Source organism: Aspergillus oryzae, chromosome 1, assembly GCF_000184455.2.
Source record: "Aspergillus oryzae RIB40 DNA, chromosome 1".
In the NCBI taxonomy this organism is placed as follows: domain Eukaryota; kingdom Fungi; phylum Ascomycota; class Eurotiomycetes; order Eurotiales; family Aspergillaceae; genus Aspergillus; species Aspergillus oryzae.
This window is the reverse complement of record NC_036435.1, coordinates 5336224-5354073: the sequence shown is the minus strand read 5'-3', so window position 1 is coordinate 5354073 and position 17850 is coordinate 5336224. Positions and strand designations below refer to the sequence as shown.

The window sequence follows — 17850 nt, the reverse complement described above, 5'->3', positions numbered from 1 at the left end:
AGCATGGTGGCGGGAACGAGTTCGAGTTGATGCCGAGAACATTTCGCATTACGGAATTGTCTGGTTCACTCGACTAAAAGGGTGGAAAAATCAAATAAGAAACAAGATCCTGTACAGGCCGATTCTTCGGCGAATGACATACCGCCCCTGGTGTGAACTCCGTTTAAATATGTGTCTTAAGACCTGAAAATGCAACAAAGAATAGAACAGATAGTAATGGAAAATGACAAATAGTAAAAGGGGTTTGTTTATGGCTTTTTCTTCGTGTGGCTTCCTGATGCAGGGTTTTGTACCGCTTCGTCCCCTTCTAGGACTCGCCACAGTCGTGAGAGTGAGAAACCGCTGGCAGAGAAGTAAATTCCCACTAGCCAGGCGGCGAGGATATTAGTGAGATGGTGGAGGAGGTAGGCGTATGAGACGCCGTAGATCGCTGAGTATATGGCAATAAAGAAGAAGAGCATAGAGGTGACATGTTTAAACCTATAGCCATCAGTTGCCGTCCGTTATGCATTGAGGCTGGGGGCTTACCGTGTGGTGACCCGAGGAATCATAGTTCCAGTAGTCATGGCTTCCACGAGGAGAACAAATGGCATTATTGATAGCACATTATGATGCGACGAGAATGGCATAAACCAGTGCACAACTAGATTATGAGCCCAGACGAGAAGAACCAAAGCGTTAATCGGCAGAATCCACAGCATCAGGAGGAAGATCGAGTAAGCGAAGTTGGCGAAGTTATAGTGGGTTGTGGATTTCTGATAGCTATTAGCATTGTTGGATAGAGGCAAGAAAAGAAGGAACAAGAGCTTACAGCTTCCTTCGCATGCCAGCTGGCCCGGACACTGGTAGCTAACTGCACAATGCACGCCACCATGTATGCGAATTGGTACGGAATGACCGTTGACACGAGAGCCAATAGAATGGCCGAATTAACCAGCCGTCGTCTGGGACTTGCAGAAGAAAAGATAGGGAGATTGCTATGTGGAGTTAGTCGACGAAACTATTTAGGTGTTTTGTGACGTACCCTTTCTCATCTCGTCGAATATAGCCCGACTTGCTTCTAAGGAATCCGTAGATGGAAGTGAGAAGGAAGATTAAAGCGAGAGCTACATAGTTGATCACGAGACACACTCCGACGCTAATCAGGCCGAAAATTGGCACCAAAAACCAGAAGAAAGCGTCCTGCGAGCCCAGGAGGAGATCGTTCTTGGTGAAGTCAATTGGTGATTCAGTGGAGTTCGTACGCCAATGGAATGGGTCGTCAGTAGGCGGCAATTTTGTAGATGTCGCCAGGGAGGATGCGAGCAGTGACATAGCTAAAAGGAGCATGGGAAGGGATGATCGCAGTGCACTGTCCAAGCCCTCGGCAAATGTGATGAAATAGCCTGTCTCGTCGTACACTTGGAATTGCTTACGCATGACCAGGGCAACAACAAGAAGCGGAAATGCAGCGAACACGGTCCGGTACCGCATTACTAGCTCGCCGAGACTACCAGCAATATCCACCGATAAAGAAATGTCAATCGTGGAATCACAGCTTGGATCTGTCCAAAGGTGAAAAGAAACACCACCCAATGTCGCTTGTTCTCGGAGGGGCGGAGGCATAAAGGGCGCCAGACCATGTAAGTTCACATTGACATTTTTGACATTGACGAAGAACTTAGACTCATGCGGATCTGCCACAGATTGTCGCAAAAGGGGAGCGAACAGCTCTTGCTGTTGCCCATGATTCTTTCGGATGATTTTGAGTCTGTAGTCCAGCAAGCTCGAGTGCACAGCGGGAATTTGCAGTTCCGTGAGCATGGGACGGTTGGCTGGCAGACGCACCTTCAGTCCAGCACTGAGGAGGCTACCCAAGCCTAACCGAGCCCTGATCACAGAGTCCGAGCTATCTGAGAATTCGGCCAACACAAAGCCCTTAGTGGGCGAGTTTGCTTTGTCCACGACGGCTACAAACTGGTGCTCTGCGAGATCCTCCAGATCGTACTGGAGGTAAGAGAAAGGCTGAACTCGGTCATAAGGACGCTTCGACGAGGGTGTTGAGGCCGGCAAGTGAATTCCATCCTCGGCAGCATTCTTGCAGGCGAGACGAGTTGAGCCTGAGGTACCTCCGGAAAAATCCATGTTCATCGAAAATGCCGTTGCAGGTTTCCCATTTTGCAGAGGGAACACACTACAGAACAGAACCTCCAAGCTCCCATGATCCCCTGATTTATCAAATTGCTGGTTTGTAAGAAGAGTGAACTTCTTTCCGGATACGCCTTGTGGAGGGATCGGCAATAAGTGCACGTTCGGGCCTCTGCGGTGGCCTAAGTCGCGAAGAATGAGCCGTTTGCCTTGCGATAAAATCGTGTTAGACTGGTCTTCCAGTGTTAGAAGAGTATTAGGTTCTGAATAAAAGAAAGTTAGCCATTAGCAGAATCAAGTGACGGGACAACAGTACCCTTTCGCGGAAGCGTCCTTTCCGCCACGGTCTCCATTCCAGTCAAATACCACTTCTTGAAAATCCGCATCCGCTCCGCCCTCGGTTTCGTCTGTGTTGCGCGTCGGACATCGACAACCTCAAACAAGGATTTGATGATGGCTTTCCGGAATTGATCGCACCAGGTGATGGATAAGTGGTCCATGCCGATCCAGACATCAGGAATAGTGGACGTAAATACAGTAAAGCCGTGAGTCTCAGGAACAAGAGAAGAAATGCTGGCGTAATCAGAGGGCACAACAGTATCGCGCGAACCGCCGGCAATGGAAATGAGCGTCACATGCCACAGAGGATTGTCGTTGGCCCATGTCTGCGAGTAGGCCTCCCGCCAATAATCGTTGATTTGCTTGTAGGTCTGAACGATATCCGAATCAAACGAGACGGGAGGTTTCGCGTGGGGAGCTGACATGGTAACAATCGTATTGACGGAGTTCGCTTGGTAGTTCGTCATTGTTAACGCTGTCCGCGCAACGATGCCACCCATAGAGTGCCCAACCAGGACAACTGCACTCGGATCTGGTAGTTCCGGATCTCTTCGCGAACGTCGCGGATCATGATAAAGCGACAGAATATATGCCACAGCTTCATTGACATATTCGGCTTGGTCGAGGAGGGTTTGTCCATGGAAGGCGGCCATATCCTCATTGAAATCGATCATGAAGAAATCCAAGCTCCGAGTACCGGCATTCAAACGATCTTCATCATGACGAACGACATCGTAGTAGTGTCTCGACGCTTCGGCGGCTAAGGATCGGACCTGCCGGTAGCTTCCAGCATTTCCGGGAAGGAACAAGACGGGGACTCCATTCAACTATATCGCATTGACGTTTAGCAGTGTATTTGGTGGAAGGTAGGGAAAGGTCACACAGAGTGAACGTACCCCGAGGTTCTCCTGACTATATGGATCAACACCTCCTTCCCGGTAGAGATAGAGATTATATTTGCTGGCAAAGCGCGTATGTTCCGTGTCAAACCCCACCATGCGAATGAATGTCGGGCTCATAACCGGTACTCCACAGCCATCTCCACCAGTCTGACGAAGAGCGAATGAGCGGAGAATAAAAAAGAGGAAGATCGAAGCGACGAGGGTGGTGAAGGCTGTCAGAATGGAACACGGCCATGGACTGCGGAGGCGGGACGGTCGATACCGGCGCTGATGGTCCGGCGACGCCTCTATGGGTAGACGCTGAGAGGCCAATGGCATCATGACGGAGGACGACTTGCAATCCGGAGGGTTTGAGGTCATCGATGAGGACGGCGGCGTCCTCCACATGCTCGAATTTCGGGACCTGGGGGTTGAGGCGCCCGTGGCGTCTCTCCGGAGGTCGATGCTGGTGCCTGTGCGGGCTACCTGCGAACGCGATTTTTCCGGCGTGTCGACGACATTAGGACCATTACTTGGCTCTGGTGGGATTCGAGAGCTTAAGGAATCTTCAGCGTCGTCCTCGACAGGCGAGCCAGACGAACGTCTGTGCATTGGAAGCGGCGGAAGTCGTCGTACTCATCCAGCACGCAGGGGCGGATCGATCGCAAGTTCGGAGACTTCGGGGGCGAGTCTAGCGACAGCGGCACGTAATCAGGGGATAAGAAACAAGGAGACAAAGAATGTACAAGATCTCGAACCGATAGGTAATTGGAAGGGAAACCGATGAACCGACCGGGGTAGAAAGATCGGTGGTTGGTTGCGCCGTTCTTAATTTAATTAATTTTCTTTTCTTTTTTTTTTTTTTTACCTTTCCAAAGTACGTACGGAATAGGCCCCTAGGGAACGAGGCCGAGACCAGAGGGAAACGAACGAGCGGCAGGCCGACCGAGGAGAAAAGGAATGCACGGTAAGGGAATCAATTGTACCTGCACCACGGAAGAGTGATCAAACAGAACCACCACCAGGAAGAACGATAGGAAAAGAAAAATCAGAAAAGAGAAGAAGAAAAAGAAAAAGAAAAAGAACAGCGATCACCCTGGAGAGGAAGGGGTGAGGTTGAGCGTAACGTTAAGATCCCACTCGATAAACCAATACTCTATCTTAACGACAAGGAAAACCCGTTTCCGGCCTTCCACTTGGCGGATGCACGCGGCACCATCTCTCGTTGGTTCATACTAATTTGAATTATTTAACTAATCACTTGTCTCTCTACAATCTCGTACAATCAAGTGAAGAGGCAAACGAGAGCTCCTCCAATGATTAATCTTTCTAGTGATTCTTGGTATCGCACCTTAGCGATAGAGCGGCATGCGGAGAGCTAAGGCATCTCAATTACGGTATCAAGACAACGTCATCCTTCCTTAGTGCGTGGGACGGATTAAAGGGTTTAAAGGGTTTAAAAGGTTCGAAGGGTGCAATTGACACGAATCCACTCCCGATCATAGCATAAAGATACTGTTCTTGGACTAGGGATCAATCTAAGTTGTAGAGTATCATAGTGTTTGTTAATCGGAGGCTGATGAATGAGAGGGAAGAGAGAGAGCACGCCATCCCCGTACCCCCCCTCAATAATTCAAGGCCAATCAAGGCCAACTTTCTCTTCATGTTGTAAGACAGAGCAACGTAAGACATCTTTTGTCAGCAATAACCTTATATGATTTGACCGTAAGAATGCGGGGTTTGTTTGGGAAAAAATGCCCGTCATACAAAAAGGGAGGAAATTCCCCCGACCTCAGCGATTGGTATGTATGTACATAACTTTCCTTACTCGAGCTCTTCCGATGGGATGGGCGCTTGACGTGTCATGTAGTAAGTACTAACGTTGTTCCTTTTTAAAGGCTCCATAACTCGTCCGCGGCGAATGAAGAGAACCCTCCATGTGACCAACTCTCATGAGCATTGACCATATAAGATAAACAATTAAGCAGATTCAGATGCCACGTTCCATCCCACAAGGTCATTAGAAGTGATGTATTGTACATGATAAGATCTTACTAACGTTTATATACCTCTCCATAGGTCTAGTTTTCGCGCTGCCTACGAAAGCGATCATGGGGGACAAAGAAACTGTACATATCAGATAACAGGGAAGAAGATACCGGGCGGGCTAGAGATCGGATGAATCCACACCGTATTAAAGTGTGTTTACAGCCCATCCATGGTCTATAGAACAGTAACACCTACCAAATGAAGAAGTTTCAATTATCTGTCTACGCCTGTCAAACCATAACGTATATTCAACCCCAACATGCAGTAACTAGCCTTCAATCCGGGAGACAGTGCCTTTCTCCACATCGCTCTCGGCACCTTCCCCCACCGTAGTCGTCCCACGATGGGCGGCCACCTCCGCCATATCAGTATCATGCGCAACATCAAATTGACGGCCCAGTCGCTCCGGTCCCAAGAAGGTCACTATAATTGTGTAGGCGAACACACAGCCCATAAAGATACAGATAACTTTCCCATACTGGTATCGATGTTTTTCCGTCTCAGTGGGTGGCAGGGGGAAGCGCTCGCCGATTGTGGATTCAATCGTGGAACTGGCCGATGAGACCAGATTGCCCAACTGGTAGGCCGTTCCTACCGTGAAAGTGCGAATTGATCCTGGAGACAGCTCCATCAAATGGATGGGGATCACCCCCCATGCGCCCTGCACGCAGAACTGCTCAAAGAACGCCGCAGCCATGACGTTGGTCGAGGTGACGAAGGTGTAGGGGTATAGAAGCGCACCACCGACGATGCTGATCACGATGATAGAAAACCGACGCCCAAAGATCTGACTCGCCCAACCACACAGCGTCCCACCGGTGAGAGCGCCTAGGTTAGCGACAACTTGAGTAACGGTCACTGCATTGGCAGAGAAGCTAAACTCGCTTTTCAAAAGGGTCGGATAAAGGTCTTGGGATCCGTGCGACTACACGAACAAAGATGTTAGGGGGATTCTCAAACTAGGTCATCCAGAGCATGGGCTTACCATGAAGTTGAAACCCGCCATCAGCAAAACGAGGTAAATAAGGAGCAACCAATGCCGCTTCAGAGCTGTTTTGCCTTCTGCGATAAAGGATGACGCTACTCCACCTCGGACCTCTTCTCGTGTAGCCTGCCGTTGAAGGAATGTGTTGGTTTCCGGCAGACACAATCGGAATAGAATAATCAGAACGGGAGGGCAGGCGCCAAACCAATACAGCGGTCTCCATCCGTGAGGAGTGGTATCGACTAATCCTCGCGCGAATGCAGTGGCCAGCAGGTAACCGAATGCGTACCCCTGTTGGAGCAGGCCGGACACGATGCCTCGCGCTTCCAAGGGACAATCCTCGAGCGCCGTTGCCGCTGCATTTCCATAGAGACCGCCCATTGCAATCCCGAAGAGAGCGCGGCAAGCTAAGAACTGCTTGTAGGTCTGGCAAAAACCAGTGCCCAACTCCAACACAATGAAGAGGACGTTATTGATAACAAACGGCCATTTTCGACCCCAGCGATCAGAGGCAATTCCGAAGGTGATGGCTCCCACGGATCGAAGCATGAGTACGAGGGTAATTCCCCAGGTGATATCGGAAACGGATTTATCGAAGGCCTCTGCCAATTGAGAAGTTGTTAGAGAAACCGTGAAGAAATCAAATGCATCCCAGGACCAGCCTAGAAACGCGACCTAGAGGCGGTTAACTGTGCCCAGCAAAGCTTAAAGTCGGCGGACGCACTGTGAAGAAAAGCCATTGCTGTCTATTGAGAAGAGCAAGCGCCTTAAATGGATTAGGAGCGGGATTCATCGGTGGTACCAGCGTCGGCAATCTTGTCCAGAGATACCTTCCTATGCTCATGTGTTCCATCTCATCGTTATCTGGTGGCGGAGTGTGGTTGCCGCCAGGGCGTTTTTCATGAGCTTCTGCCCCCATGGTGAAAGAAGCCAGCCAGGCAGCATAAGAAACGACAGAAGATATTAAAGAAGTCGCGTATAGGAAAATGAGACTGGATCGGTGGGAAGCTGGGGAAAAGGGAAAAGAAAAAAAAAGAAATTCTTTCCAGAAAAGCGAGGGAGTGAGAGAGATCTCCGATTTAAATCTCCGACAGGGCCCGTAACAGAAGGATTCAGGGCTCTGCGCCCAAAATACTGCTAAGGAGGGGCCCCGCAGAATTTCCTTTCCATCCTTGTCACCGGGATGGTTGCCGATCGTCGACCTCGGGATGAGGTTGTAAAAGACTTGTGGTGACGCTTGGGGAGCCTATTTCCTATTCAAGAGCATGGAAGTCTTGTGGAACAGATGACCCGTGGATTGCAAAACGGGAAGAGGACAGTAGTCCGAGTTATGAAATGCATACTCCTTGCGCGAAAAAAAACCAATATCTGGCTCCATGCATGATGGCTCGGATCATCATGGACTCAATCATCTGACGGGTAGGCTCAGCTCACCCATGGATTGATCTCTGTCTTTAGTACCCGTCACATCGCCAAGCTTTTACTCCAGACCGTGCCAAGTCCTCTCCACGTTTTCATCTTAATCTCCAGATTTTCGGTATTCGTGTAGTCGGATGTATGTCGTTCTCCAGTTTGATACCATTTTAATCGCCTCTCACCCTTCCTTTTCTTTTTTGGTTATCTCAACGGTACCGATACGCACGCCCTTCTCCTTCCAATTCCGATACCGCCACCGGCGTCAAAGAGAACCAACTAGCTGGGGGGTTCGGTGCTTACTCCCTAGCCATGGTCCTCGCCGCGGGGTACGAGCTCACTAGCGGATTTAGTCATTCCAGTCAACCATTTAGTCCACACAACCAAGGATAAAGAGCTCACTTTGATTGATCGGCTTTATCCCACGAGACCCATCCGCACAGCATATCGGCCTTGGCCCGACCGGATTGGAGAGTTTCCCACAACGGCATGCACAGATGCGGTCACAATCAAAACAGCTTCTCAGCTACCGGAATGGTTGCAGTCCAAAGCCACTCGCATGTTGAGGACACTGTATGTGCCATGTGATACGACGGCATTTGCTTCCCGAAGCGCACGGGTATATGTATCATTTCGTGGTCCAAACTTACTACTGTACTCGGCTAGGCACATGTCTTAACGGAACAGCCGAAGTATATTTCTTTTCTTTAGACCCAACTCTTGTTTCCCGCCCAGAACCTCTTAATCCCTCTTGGCTTTGTCTTGCCCAGCCGGCCCAGCCGGGGGGGGAAAGCTTTTCCGGACAACTTCGTGTTCGCACACAATCCCGAGGTTTATGCTACGGTGCGTACTTGAGTTACATCACTTTTTTAAGTCTAGTGGAAGAGCACTAATTTGATCATGCTTCGGCTAGTGGATTAGGGTTGCGTAGATTTTATCTTTGCCTGTCAATCATGCTATCAGTTCCTTTGTCCCCAACCCTGGAGGACATGACTCAAGATCATCGCTTTATACAGTTGGTGGTTGGTACCAACCACTCGGGACTCTATGTGACCTAATGCCAAGCGACAGGCCACGATGTGATACCACGTCGTTGGTCGCAAACCGGATTAATAAAGACTGTTAAGATGCCGATCTGCATTTCCGCCAAACCGTAGCATGCATTCGTGTTTGGACGTTATGCGCACTTCATGTGACACAACGGGAACCATATTACGGCACAATATAACTCTCGTGTTGGTATTTCAGTTGGATGGAGAGAGAAAAAGTGCTTGTAGTGAGCTAAGTCACTTAACTTTCCAAGAATTTAGATCAACACATGGTCCCTCAGATTACCTACAGGCTATACCAGGTGACGCCAGGCGAAGGAGTGCGCGAGCCTGGATTGTATAAAAGAATTCACAATATAAACTGCGTTGTTCCGGAATGAACTATATAGCACGTTTTTGAAAGTGTACTTGGATGTCCTTTGCCATGTAGATAGAAAAATGTTCCCTCATGCTTCTCTCGAGGGCTCGTCCATCGTCGCCAGGTGGTAGTTCCATATCAAAAGTTGTTATTAGTCGAGCAATGGTTGCTCGGATATTCATGAGGGCTAGGGGCTTGCCAACGCAGGTGTAAGGCCCTGACAATATCAGCTGATCTCTTATGATTGGTAAAATTCATCAGTTTACGTACCTGTTGTGAATGGGGCAAAGGCAGACCTCTCTTTGATCATTTTGGGATACAAGTACCATCGCTCGGGGATAAAGTTTTGGGCGTTTTGGTAGACACTCTCGGCTAGGATAGAAGGTTCATCAACCAAAAATAACATCGAACTGCTCTGAACGAGAGTTGCTTACATCGGCCAATAACCCACTGCGGGCAAGATACATTCATGTTCCCTGGCACATGCGTGCCGTCGATGTTGATCCCTTCTGGTGGCGTCTTTCGCGGGATGTAGCTCGGGACCGGGGAGTGTATGCGAAGTGTCTCGTTGATAACACCATTTAGATGTTTCAGGATTGCGAGGCTCTCCTGGGTATATTCTCCGTTCGGGTCGGTAGTGCAACTGACTAACTCGGTCCGGAGTTTCTGAACCTCCCCTGGACGACGGGCCAATTCGTATATGATTGTGGTCAAAGTCGTTGCCGTAGTGTCCCTATCGGTGTTGGTTAGATTGTTCAGAGAGCCAGATGTACTAGAGATCGACTTACCCTCCTGCGTTGATAATCAGAGACGCATCTCCGAGCAGTACATTGAACTCGTCAGGTGTTGGTGCCCGTCCTTTCAGCGGTTCGAGCAGACACGCACTGATATCAGGTATTTCCTGCTTCGTCTAGTCCCATTAACATGGTTGCCCAGTGGACGGACTGTCATTTCATCTTACCGCCATCCTCATCTTGAAGAGTTGACCCCAGTATTCATTGAACTTCCAGAATGCCTTGGTGGTGCCTGGAATAGATAACAGTAGTCGGAAGAACCATATTGGCATCAAATACTCCATAGGCTTAAGCATACTGTGTATCATCAAAATGGCCCAATGGGACTCACTTTTCACCAGCATGTCGAAACTTTGGCCGAATGCCAGGTCGCCCATTACATCATAGCCATACCAGGTGAACAAGGTATTAATATTAAGGGGCTTGCTGTCTTCCATCGATTTTATCTGGTTGATAAGCTTCTGCCTGTACACCTGTATCCGCTTTTCATATCCATGTAGGGCACGGTCAGTAAAGCCTGGGGTCCAGGTACGGCGATGTTTGTCGTGGGCAGCCCTATTACGGTGCGAGTGAAGCGATCTCAGGGGTGCGGAGCTATCGTACCACGCACTCTTGGTACACGCAGATTTGAAGCCGTAGATGGTGTTAACGGCTTTAGGATGGATGATTGAGAGATCGGATGGCCCCACCCGGACAAAGTCACCGTACTCATTGTGCAGGTCGGCAAGCTTGCGATAGAGAGTCTTGTGGCGAAGTTGAACTGATAACCAGAATACAGAAACCCTTGACAGAAAGGGCCCAGGGAAATGCCGAAGAGGGTGATATAAAAGACGGTACAGCACAAGGCTGCTGTATAGACCAAGTAAATGAGTGAAGATTAGGTACAAGGATCTATAACTCGCCGAATGAACAGGGAGTTCTTCCACAAGGTAGAGAAAGGCTGCGACGCCAATGAAGGATCCAAAATAGCCATAAATGTACCTAGCTGGATATAGATGGTGCTCACCAATACGGAAGTAAAGTATATGGATCAAGATGCCGAGGGCAAAGGCGTACAGTGTCGGCTTTTCCTTGATATCCATGATGTAGTTTGGGAGCAGCGTGTGGTGTGACTACATTTGGAGGGGCAGATCACTTTCAAATACCTAAATTATGATCCAAATCAGCTGATAATCTTGCTTTCGGAGCGTATAATTTGAAAACGGAAGCTTAACTACGTCAGACACCGTCGTATAGTCTTGTCTTACGAGCAACTTTCTGTGGAACATATGTTCGGCTGCAATATACTAGTAGTGGCACATCCGTATACTGTGTGCCGCTCCGGTAGAAAGGAAACCCTATCTTCGGCATCACGCAAAAGGAAAGGCGATCAATGTATAGTTCAGTATCATCGGTAATAGACGTACCTCGGGGTGCATTCCGCAGCGTGTATGCATCGCGCGGAGTCTGTCTTTTACAAAGCTTGGTTACCGAACCCCAAAGCTCAACCTGAGCAGCTTGGGTTTAACCAAGTCACCAAGCGCTACACAAAGCGTATGTGAGTATTTTTAGTCTTTTAGCTGCATGACGCTTCTTTCCTTTAGCTTACTATAACCTTATTCATGGAGAAATTAATTAGCATTGGTGACACAGGAGGCCGAGCAAACGAGATACAGACCTGTGAGGAGGTCGGAGCTTTTGAATGTGCTTCTCCCGCAGCAGTGAAATATGGGATATCCATGAGGTTGCCCAGGGCGTTTTACTGAGGTCGGGAGATGAGTACCGAGATACAGGTATATATAAAAATCTGATCATCCCAGGTTCGACTTAAAAACAGACGATGCCTATGTATCGTCGAATGAGTCAAGGAGGTGAGTATCTGCAGTCGGGTCGCTTTGAATTACACTACGAACACATCCTTATAACTACTGACACCATCTTTTTCTTTTCAATCTCCACTGATGCTAAGTCTGGGAATGATTCAATGATAGGTGCGTCCAGGTTTGCCTCATTTGGGAAAGGCACTCCTCGTGACTCGCATCCTCTTCTTCCCAATTTCATCCATCCATCTTTCTTCCTACATCATCATCTTCCATCTTCCATCCACCCCAGTTCATCGGAAATAACATCATCAACGCTTATATGTTACTTCAAAAGACCTATATAATCGACAGTTACTGATTTGGCTGGGATCTAATCAAGCACCCTCTAAGGTTACCAAGTGGACATAGCCCGTCATGGTACCCTATAGAGCTGGAGTGTAGACAGGTTGATTTAGCGTCATACTTACATTTCTACGCTGTGACAGGTATTATCCACCATAGTGGCCCGATACAACATGATTCTTAACTAACAGAATAGGAAGTTATGTGACAAATTCTCCGAAACTACTACGTTTCTTGGTACGAACGGTGAGCATATCCCGAGCGATGCTATTTTCCACCAATCACCAGATCTCGACCGTCACCTTCGAAGCCTAGAGATACCTTGTTGCTTGGAGTCTTGGCTACCAAGCAATATTGGTCCCAATAGCCTGTGATTCAGCCTAAATGTATCGTTTATCCGATATGGCTTTCAGATCGTCACGCGTCAGAGAAGTTGACACGAAACTTACCCCGCATACCTGAAGCCAAGATGCAAAAGAATCGCTCATGCCAGCATGTATTTTGCCGTTAGGGCAGGAGATCTCGGGGTTTATTAAGATGGCTGCTGTATACCATGTCAATTAACCTGTAAGTTTACTCCTACTCACTAGAAATCGCTGGAGGCCGACAAGTCTCCAAGAACCCATACCCATCGCTTATCGGACCAGGTTAGAGAAAACTTCTATAATGTCTTCCGGGATCTTGAAAGTTAAAGGCAACAAAATTGTCGATAACGACGGCAATGAAGTCCTCCTTCGGGGTGCAGCCATCGGAGGATGGATGAAGTACGTCAGCCCCAGTGACTTCTGGCATCGCAACTTATTATACTAATACCATGGCCTTTCCAGTATGGAAAACTTCATTACCGGATATCCAGGCCACGAGTCGCAACACCGTACTGCAATGAAGAAGGTTCTAGGGCCAGAGAAATATGAGTTCTTCTTTGACAGATGGCTGGAATATTTCTTCACTGAGGCAGATGCCAAGTTCTTTGCCGGACTGGGATTGAACTGTATTCGGATCCCCTTCAACTACCGACATCTAGAAGATGATATGAATCCGCGTGTGCTTAAGGAGTCCGGATTTAAACATTTGGATCGGGTGGTAGACTTGGTAGGCTCTCTCGTGGGACCGATATCATTTGCATTGTTCAAAGAACAACACTCACTTTTAATCATGAGAACAGTGCTCAAAGCAGAATATCTACACCATACTGGACATGCACACAGCACCTGGAGGCCAAAATGGTGACTGGCATTCAGATAACTTCACCAGCTACGCTGCGTTCTGGGACTACAAGGATCACCAGGACAGAACAGTATGGCTATGGGAACAGATTGCGGCTAGATACAGGTCTAACCCGTGGGTCGCCGGGTATAATCCTCTTAACGAACCGTGCGACCCCGAGCATGTTAGACTCCCTGCATTTTACGAGAGGGTCGAGAAGGCTATCCGTGCCGTTGACCCAGACCATATTCTATGGCTAGATGGCAATACGTTTGCCATGGAGTGGAAAGGCTTTGACAAGGTCCTTCCTAACTGTGTTTATTCGATCCATGATTACGCTGTATGCTTGCCTTCTCATTTCCCCGTTTCTTACACTCTACCCCGGAACAAACGCTAACGTTAGCAATGAAACGAAGTCAATGGGCTTTCCAACAGGCGAACGTTATAAGGGCACAGCCGAGCAAAACGCTCATCTAGAACGCACTTATCTCCGCAAAGTCCAACCTCTGAACGAGAAAGGCACAGCAATCTGGAACGGCGAATTCGGCCCCGTCTATGCGGACCCTCGCGCCGATGCAGAAGCCTCAACGATCAACCAAGAACGCTACAATCTCCTCGGCGAGCAGCTCCGCATCTATGATAAATACAACATTCACTGGTCCATCTGGCTATACAAAGACATTGGGCTCCAAGGCATGATCTACACAAGCCCAGATAGCAAATGGAATAAGACCATTCAACCTTTCCTAGAGAAGAAGAATCACTTCTGGCTGGATTGTTGGGGAAGACGGCCTAGTGCTGAGCCTGAAGCCGCGTTGAAACCGCTTGTTGAATGGATTGACAAGGTCAGTCCTCAAGCGAAGGAGACATATCCTACGCCGTGGAATACAGAGAGGCATTTACTACGGAATGTGTTCCAGACGTTTTTGGCGGCATCTTTTGCGGATGAGTTTGCGGAGTTGTTCCGTGGCATGAACGAAGCAGAACTAGATTCTTTAGCGCGGAGCTTCCATTTTGAGGAGTGCGTGCAGCGGGATGGGCTAAATGAGATCCTGAGAGAACATGCTCATGCTCGCCAGGCTTAACTGAGATACTATGTTTGGGAGTAGGTATACCTTGTGATTCAAGAGCCACGTATAGTGTACGGAGTATACCAGATGATATCAAGTTTCATAGCTGGAATCTGAATTGTATTGAAAAGTAAATCAATGACTTCCATAAAGCCATTTATTCCAATTAAAGCAAACCCAACCTGCTCAGTAGCAAGTACAAGGCAGAATAATAATGCTGCCCCAAGTTTAGTAGATATATGTCTCCCATAACCGAGGGGACAATATAACCTTACCAAACATATATCTATAGATACAACAAAAGCATAACACCATGCAAAACCCATTATATGTGCTGTTAGGGTATCTGTAAATACAGACATTGATGCATAAACGTACAAGATGCTCAACACCAAGCTCCATCTGAACTAACGCTCGTTTGTACCAAACCCAAAGACAATCAGATACCATGAAAAAGAAAATGTTCGTTATCTCGCAGCGATTTCAAAGAAGGGAGCATTCTCTGAAAAGCTGGCTCATATGTGATGTATGAATTTCGTATGTCGTAGATGGTGTTACCAATCCTGACCACGGTCCTTCATAAGGATTTCGATAGCCTCATCTTCGGGAACTGGGTTATCATTTAGTTCCTTAACACACTCCGTTAAGCCTTCGGCAGCTTCGTCAACTTGTTCAGCTGTCCAGTTAGTGCAGGCCATGACCATTCGCCGATAGCTCTGACCTAGCACCACATTCTTGGATTTAAGACGGTCGATTTCATTCATGATTTCTTCGTTAAATCCTTCATAGCCTTGTATGCGCTGCTGTAGAGCTGCGGCAGACGGTAACGAGTTTAAGAAAGCAGTTTGCTGTTCGGAAAACCCCGAGGTAGGATCAAAGTTTTCCGGGAAGATAACTTCGAATTTGTCGATATCGATTCCAGAGTCTTTGTCGGCATCACCGACTGACATCATTCTCGATGCATCATATGAATCACCATGGATGCTCTTTAGAAGGACAAGCAAATCTTCAGATGACATCTCAAGGTTTTTGAAACGCCGGCTCAGTCCTATACGATCTGAGGCTTTGCGCCTGAGCTCATCAAGTTGTTTCTGCTCAATTTGGCGAGCTTTCGCTGACTCGCGGATTTTTGAATGCCAATGCTCAAACTTCTCGTGCTTTTTAGCGAGATTCGTGGCCAGTTCTTTGTCAAGACTCCCTAGTGTTTCTTGCACTATCGTGCTAATCTGGGCTAGTGTTGCTGCACAAAATGTCAGTGGGTCGAGATAATTATGACGATCAAAGTAGTTGCTTTCTTACCATCAAGAATTTCCTTCTTAGTCTTGGCTAGTTGGTCCATAAAGGAATCATTCTTGGTTCCAGATTGCTGAGATTGTGAATTTCCATCAACCATATCTACACCCACGCCATAGTCTGCAGGTCGAAGACCAGTATGATTCGGTATATGAGGGTCTGCACCCACTTCCAATAATTGCGGTACAAGCACAGAGCGTGCGCGCCCCGCTAGATTCAGTGCCGTGTCTCCTTGATCATCGCGGAGGTTCACGATTTCTGAGATGAATCGACCAAGCGTTATAACCTCACCAGGTTGTTCAGTGTTTGCTCCATTTTCGAGCCCATTTGGGGTTTGACGGCTTAGCGCGCTACCTCCATGTCGGACTATGAATTCCAGCAAGCCCTCTAAATAATGCTTCGCTGACACATGGCCGCCGCCGCCTGTTGCAGCCATTACGGCGATATGGTGAAGAATCGTTCGCCCGCTGTAATCAACCATGTCAATCGTTGGAGCAAGAACCTGCAGCAAGCGTGGGAAGCTTCTATAGTCATAATTGTTCCTTGTTCCAACAGATTTCTGCAATGCAGTTTCACCTGCACCGTTAAGTCGGAATATACTAACGCCTTTCTCGACAAGTGCATGGACAAGGGGCATACGAGCAAGCATTGCTGCCCAATGTAGAGCGTTGTTCCGATATTCATCGAGCGGAGTCTCCAGGTCGTAACCAGTTAACTGCATCAAGGCAGGATGATTAGAAAAATCTTTGGTCCGCTTATCGAGGAACAATGTCATAATGAGCTTCATCTTTTGGAATCTTTCGGGAGTTGTCGCCGGAGGAAGAGGTTCAACGCCGCGCTTGTTACCGTCAACCATAGAAGTTGACATATCCATGTCTTGATAAAAGGAATCGTTTGGTTCCGTCGGGGTTGCCTCGGTCATCGACAACGCCGAAGGCTCATAATGGAGTCCAAAAGAATGTGCATTGTTGGAAGAAGACCGGACGCGCTTGCGCGGAGGTTCAACAAAGTCATCGTGATCGAACGCTGACGTATCATGAGGGTGTCGGCCATTGTGATGGAGGTTGTTTCCGAATCCATTGTCGGACGCCATGCTGTACATGCTCTGTTGACTGGCGAAAGGAGGCTGTGATTCTTGACTGCCCGTTTGATTCGAATGTTTGCGTATGACGCTTGATCGCCTGCCATCGATACCTCTTGCGGCAGGGGAATCAAAGCGAGCTTTACTCATAGCGTTGACCGCTGTAGCGGCAGTTCGAGAAATGTTTTGAAAGAAAGTGCCCTGTTGTGGTTGAGACATATTACGATTGTCCATGCCGCTGTAAAGCCGTTTTCTTTGCGCAGCCATCGCCTGTTCCTTCGTGGGGGTATCTAAAGAGTCCTGTGCCGAACCAGTGGTACCGTTTGGACCCATGTCGTATTCAAGAAGAGGTCTCAGCATTTCCTCGACGTGGTATTCGCGACAAAGCTCCACGCCCCTCTGATAGTTCACCCATGTACCTTGGTATTTACCATAACCTCCCTGGACCTTCTCATGTTCACCAGCCGCTATTTCCTTTTCGAGCGTCTTCGTCCTTCTCGCCTTGACAACGCCGGCGACTTTGAGGATCTGGGTGGCATTTAACCAAGAGTCCGAACGGCGCTTCATAACGGCGACTCCATTCACTTCCATTTCGTAGACGGCAACATTGGAATAAACGGCCTATACATAAACAGGAAGCGTCAACATGACATGGGCCTTGGAAAGTAATGACTGCATGGGCACATAAAGATAGGATAGGACATACTCTGTAGATTTGAGGTTTGATCTCCTCTTGATACGTCAACATTGCCCCATAACCATTCATGTCTTCAAAGCCGTTGAAACTACCTCGCGCACCATGAGGTAGGCCATTCGAATAGGTAAAAGACATTGCCGACTGTTGCGATCCTTTCGGAGGGGGTGTACCTCGAGGAGTTGTTGCCACGGACTGGGAAGCATTGAAAGATCCAAGTTGCGACTGCGAAAATGACATTCCATTGGCAGACCCAATGCTACTTTGAGAATATGACATGGGTAGGCTTGGTCGCGGTGGGTGGTGATTGTTGGAAGCCATTGAATTTGTTTAACTTCGGTATTGGGGCCCCCAACCCAGGCACCAT

The 17850-nt window shown here is 48.2% G+C and overlaps 5 protein-coding genes across 5 annotated transcripts; 1 reads left to right on the top strand and 4 right to left on the bottom strand.

The window, feature by feature from the left end:
- Nucleotides 1-248: 248 nt before the first annotated feature.
- On the bottom strand, nt 249-3728 carry AO090005000419 (GPI inositol-deacylase; the record flags this gene model as incomplete). Its single annotated transcript, XM_023234109.1, has 6 exons — nt 249-480; nt 529-755; nt 812-977; nt 1025-2261; nt 2444-3293; nt 3363-3728. 6 exons carry the CDS (start codon nt 3726-3728, stop codon nt 249-251), a joined length of 3078 nt encoding a protein of 1025 aa, XP_023088953.1.
- A 1936-nt stretch (nt 3729-5664) lies between these two features.
- AO090005000420 (sugar transporter family protein) lies at nt 5665-7300 on the bottom strand (the record flags this gene model as incomplete). Its single annotated transcript, XM_001817436.3, has 3 exons — nt 5665-6321; nt 6382-7056; nt 7106-7300. 3 exons carry the CDS (start codon nt 7298-7300, stop codon nt 5665-5667), a joined length of 1527 nt encoding a protein of 508 aa, XP_001817488.1.
- A 1924-nt stretch (nt 7301-9224) lies between these two features.
- ftmC (cytochrome P450 monooxygenase ftmC) lies at nt 9225-11077 on the bottom strand (the record flags this gene model as incomplete). The annotated part of the gene is made up of 6 exons (XM_023234108.1): nt 9225-9418; nt 9472-9573; nt 9636-9934; nt 9990-10111; nt 10163-10886; nt 11052-11077. 6 exons carry the CDS (start codon nt 11075-11077, stop codon nt 9225-9227), a joined length of 1467 nt encoding a protein of 488 aa, XP_023088954.1.
- Nucleotides 11078-12805: 1728 nt separating this feature from the next.
- Nucleotides 12806-13605, top strand: AO090005000423 (uncharacterized protein; the record flags this gene model as incomplete). The annotated part of the gene is made up of 3 exons (XM_023234107.1): nt 12806-12903; nt 12967-13231; nt 13348-13605. The coding sequence occupies 3 exons, from the start codon at nt 12806-12808 to the stop codon at nt 13603-13605; spliced, it is 621 nt and encodes a 206-aa protein (XP_023088955.1).
- Nucleotides 13606-14218: 613 nt separating this feature from the next.
- On the bottom strand, nt 14219-17621 carry AO090005000424 (putative APSES transcription factor (MbpA); the record flags this gene model as incomplete). Its single annotated transcript, XM_023234106.1, has 4 exons — nt 14219-14460; nt 14984-15655; nt 15715-17410; nt 17496-17621. The coding sequence occupies 4 exons, from the start codon at nt 17619-17621 to the stop codon at nt 14219-14221; spliced, it is 2736 nt and encodes a 911-aa protein (XP_023088956.1).
- Between the last annotated feature and the right edge of the window lie 229 nt (nt 17622-17850).